Source organism: Mustela lutreola, chromosome 15 (assembly GCF_030435805.1).
Source record: "Mustela lutreola isolate mMusLut2 chromosome 15, mMusLut2.pri, whole genome shotgun sequence".
Lineage (NCBI taxonomy): Eukaryota > Metazoa > Chordata > Mammalia > Carnivora > Mustelidae > Mustela > Mustela lutreola.
The window spans coordinates 46,660,667-46,665,094 of record NC_081304.1 but is presented as its reverse complement, the minus strand read 5'-3'; the positions used below and the strand labels follow the sequence as shown (position 1 = coordinate 46,665,094).

The window sequence follows — 4,428 nt, the reverse complement described above, 5'->3', positions numbered from 1 at the left end:
GAAGGTAATTTTACCTGCTTCCCCTTACCTACCATATAATTTCAGTGTGTACTATAGGAGACACTGAGAATTAGTAATTAACTTAATTACAGATAGATTAAATTATTGAGGTCAAGATCTCTTTAGAAAACTTAATGAATTACTGGGGAGCCTGGGCATCTCCATCAGTTAAGCATCTGTCTTTGGCTCAGGTCATGATGTCAGGGCCCTGGGATTGAGCCCAGTGTCTGGGTCCCTGCTCAGTGGGGAGTCTGTTTCTCCCCCTTCTTCCGCTTCTCTCTGCCCTTGATCACTCACTTCTCACTCTCTCTCTCTGTCTCAAATAAATAAATAAATATTTAAAAAACCAGAAAACTCTGTGAATTACTTAGTCTGTCTGGGCTACAGTAACAAATACATGTAAAATATGTAACAGTTTAAGCAGAATAAAGTTATATCTGTCACATAGTGGCACTAGTGGATGTGCATGATGGTGAGTGAATGAATGAAGAGTACTGGAGACACAAGCTCGTTGCACCATGTGATTCCACCATCCCTTTAGCCTCCAGGCCATTTGAATCCAGCTGGCCCAAGGGGACAGAGAATTTGGAGGAAGAGCAGAACTCAATATATAGATTGGCTAGAACTCAGTCACATGCCACACTTCAGTGTAAGGGAGGCTGGAGTATGTAGTCTAGCCCGGTCTCCAGGAAGAAGAGAACAAAGCAGATTTGGGTAATATCCTAGTAGTCTTTGACACACTTAGTATGCCTCAGAATTCAGGTGAATGAAAAGAGGGAATCTTCTTTATTGGAGAAACTAGGGAGCACTACAATATTTCAGGTAGGAATTGATGGTGGTCAAAGCTAAAGCACTGAAACAATAAGTAGGAAACTTATGTATGAATTATTTAAAATGAAGAATCAACAAGATCAGATATCAATGTGAGGGACAACCTAAGTGACAATACCTGGTAGCATCCTCTGTGTGAGAAGCCATGGAACAAACCTGGTTATAGTCAAACTATTGAATACGAATGTATTGGTACATAAAATAATATTCCAAGAAATCTCCATAAGGGAGATTAAAAATAAAAAAGATAGGGTTCTCTTTCTCAAGTATTCCATTGTCTACTCAAGAAAGATGTGCAGAGGATGAGGTTCAGTCAGACATGTTGGTGGGATGGCTGGTCATGGAAATTAGAAGAAAAGATCTGGTCTGTACATAGAGACCTAGAGTCTACTAAGCAGGGGATGAAGCCACAATGGAATTGGATGAGTCATTAGAGGAAATAATTTAAAAAATGGGAAGAGAAGATCAAAGAGAAAAATATTCTGATACCACAAATTTCAGGGCTTGGAATAAAGATGAAACCTATTGAAGGAAGTGGTAAATGTCTACTTTCAAAATTGGAGAGTAAACACCCAATTCTTCCTTTGCTACGACCTAAGTCCAGTAGTCTTAAAGTTTACAATCTTCCATGCCAGTTCAGACAGACACCAGTTACCTCCTAGCTCTGAGTTCATTCTCAGTCTAGTCGGTGGAAGAATTTCTGATTGTTCACAGTGTTTTTGTACTAACCACTCCACTGGAGAGATTTTTTCAAAGACTCTGAAACATTGTCCTTTCATTTCCATGTGTAATAAAACTAGTATGTGATTCTGCAATCTCCATTAAGTTGTAAGGTGCTACAGACCAGAGACTATATCATATATGACTAAATGGATGAATAAACTGTTTTTCAGATGTTTATAATTTTTCTGCAAAGCTTAACAAAATTTCTAGCACATGGAAATTAGGTACATTGACAAACAGGGAATCCCCCCCAACAATTAATTGGATTTAGCACACCTAAGTATAGACACAAAAATCACAGGGGTCAAAAGAGGTGATTTAGGAAGACCATTACGCACAGTAACTTTACTAATAATTCTGGATTCCTCTCCTCTTTCTTCTGAAGGATCCACGAGAGGATGAGAGGAGACAACGAGTCCTTTACCCTTGGTTTCATTCTCCTGGGAGTCAGTGGTCAGCAGCAACAGGAAGACTTCTTCTTCATCCTCTTCCTGTTCATTTACCCCATCACACTGATTGGGAATCTGCTCATCATCTTGGCCATTCAGTCTGACATTCGCCTTCACAACCCCATGTATTTTTTCCTTGCCAATCTCTCCTTTGTTGACATCCTCTTCTCCTCTGTAACCATCCCTAAAATGCTAGCCAACCATGTCTTAGGCAGCAAGGCCATCTCCTTTAGGGGATGCCTAACACAGATGTGTTTCATGATTGGCATGGCTAACACAGACAGCTACATCCTGGCTGTGATGGCGTATGATCGTGCTGTGGCCATCAGCCGCCCACTTCATTACACAACAATTATGAGCCCATGGACATGTGTCTTCCTAGTTGTTGGGTCTTGGGTGGTTGGAAATACCAATGCCCTCTCCCACACTCTGCTCACAGCTCGTCTGTCCTTCTGTGGCAGCAAGGAAGTAACCAACTTTTATTGTGACATTACCTCTTTACTCAAGCTATCGTGTTCTGACACCTACTTTAATGTGAAGATGATGTACCTAGGGGTTGGTGTTTTCTCCGTGCCATTACTATGCATCATCATCTCCTATGTCCAGGTCTTTTCCACAGTCTTACGGGTTCCATCCACCAAGGGTGTGCTCAAAGCCTTCTCTACCTGTGGTTCTCACCTCACAGTTGTCTCTCTGTATTATGGGACAGTCATGGGCATGTATTTCCGCCCTCTGTCTAGTTACAGCCTAAAGGATGCAGTGATAACTGTGATGTATATCGCAGTGACCCCAATGTTAAATCCTTTCATTTATAGTCTGAGAAACCGAGACATGAAAGCTGCCCTGGGGAAACTCTTCAGCAAGACTCTCTTCATAAACAGTGTGAGATCATTGACGAGTTAATTGGAGTCCCCAATTAGGATGCACTTAGAATCCAGCCCCAATATCCTCCCCCTCCAAGAAGCCACCTTTTTCTACCAGGCCAAGGCCACTCAAGTCTGCAGACTTCCATTTGATCTTGTCAGGTTCCAGAGTAGAAGTGGTGTCAGCAATATGTAGCTTCACCCTTTCAGACATCAGGTATAATTGAGTAAGAGTCAATATTATCTTTGAATATCACTTTTTGTTAGGATTCTCTTTCTTTTTTTTTTTTTAAGATTTTATTTATTTATTTTACAGAGAGAAATCACAAGTAGGCAGAGAGGCAGGCAGAGAGAGAGAGAGAGAGAGGAGGAGGAAGCAGGCTCCCTGCTGAGCAGAGAGCCAGATGCGGGACTCAATCCCAGGACCCCGAGATCATGACCTGAGCCGAAGGCAGTGGCTTAACCCACTGAGCCAGTCAGGCGCCCCAAGGATTCTTTCTTTCTAGGTTTTTATGTAATATTGAATTCCCTCCTTATGTAATTCATTTATTCATTCTCTTAACCTCATCTATTCCACCTTCTCTCCTTTGCCCTAACACTTTCATCTTTGGAAGGGGCATTAAGTTTAGTCTCATTCACTTGTAGGCAGCAATGCCTGTCTAACTAGTCCCTCTCTATCCGTCCACTTTACTCAGATAAGGCAATGTTACATAAGTACAGATCTAGAACAACCTTCCTCATCCCCTGTTCCCCAGATCCACCAGAAAAAAACAGTCAGGACACACCATTAGCCCTTCTCATGTTCATGTTGTGTGTGAGCACACCCTTGGGAAGCCAGCCCTTCATACATCATCTCCACCCATTTCAGACCATCAATATTTTAATTGCCAGTTCCAATTTTCTATCAAGCTTGTACTCTAAAGAGGATATCTGTCTGCTTACTGCTGGACATTATGGGCTATAAAATGTGCTACTTGCTATGAAGAAATGATGGAGAGCCACACAAAATGGTGCAATAGCTTCTCTTCTGGTTCTTTTACACACTTTGAGTTTCTGCATCTACTACCAGGTGAGGAAAGCCTAGTCCAGAGTAAGTGTCTACTCCTATTAGGACCCAAGTGTTGGCTCCTAGGGCTACCGACATCAGTCTCACTTGTCAGCTGAAGTCAGGGCCTTCCCCACAGAGCAGATGCTGTGGAGCCATCTGTAGTCTCTATCTCTTTTGCTAACAGACAGAACAGTTCTTACTGGCATTTTGTGCCTTACAAAGTATAAGAAAAATATGCCTAGATTCAGGCCACCTCTACATTATTGCAGGACTCTACGTCTACTCATTTCATAGACCCAGGTGGCCACCTCAAGTGAGTGCTTCAGGATATCTACTTGCCCATTCCAAAATCCTTTCGAACTTGGAAGTGAGTTCTGATGGGTTTTCAACTCATCCTACTTTAATGCATTCCTCAAATTCCCACTGAGATTACTATAGTGCTGATCCTGATATGAAGATCTTTTTAACAGGACAGCTTGCCAATGTCCTTCTGCTGGGCCACATATAATTAGGC

General features: G+C 42.1%; 1 protein-coding gene across 1 annotated transcript; it reads left to right on the top strand.

The window, feature by feature from the left end:
- Nucleotides 1-1,952: 1,952 nt before the first annotated feature.
- On the top strand, nt 1,953-2,936 carry LOC131816733 (olfactory receptor 1A1-like). The gene has a single exon (XM_059149679.1). The coding sequence runs from the start codon at nt 1,953-1,955 to the stop codon at nt 2,904-2,906; it is 954 nt and encodes a 317-aa protein (XP_059005662.1). The 3' UTR covers nt 2,907-2,936.
- Nucleotides 2,937-4,428: the final 1,492 nt, after the last annotated feature.

Coding starts and splice junctions, on each gene's coding strand:
- LOC131816733 (XM_059149679.1), top strand. CDS start 1,953: ATGAGAGGAGACAACGAGTCCTTTACCCTTGGTTTCATTCTCCTGGGA.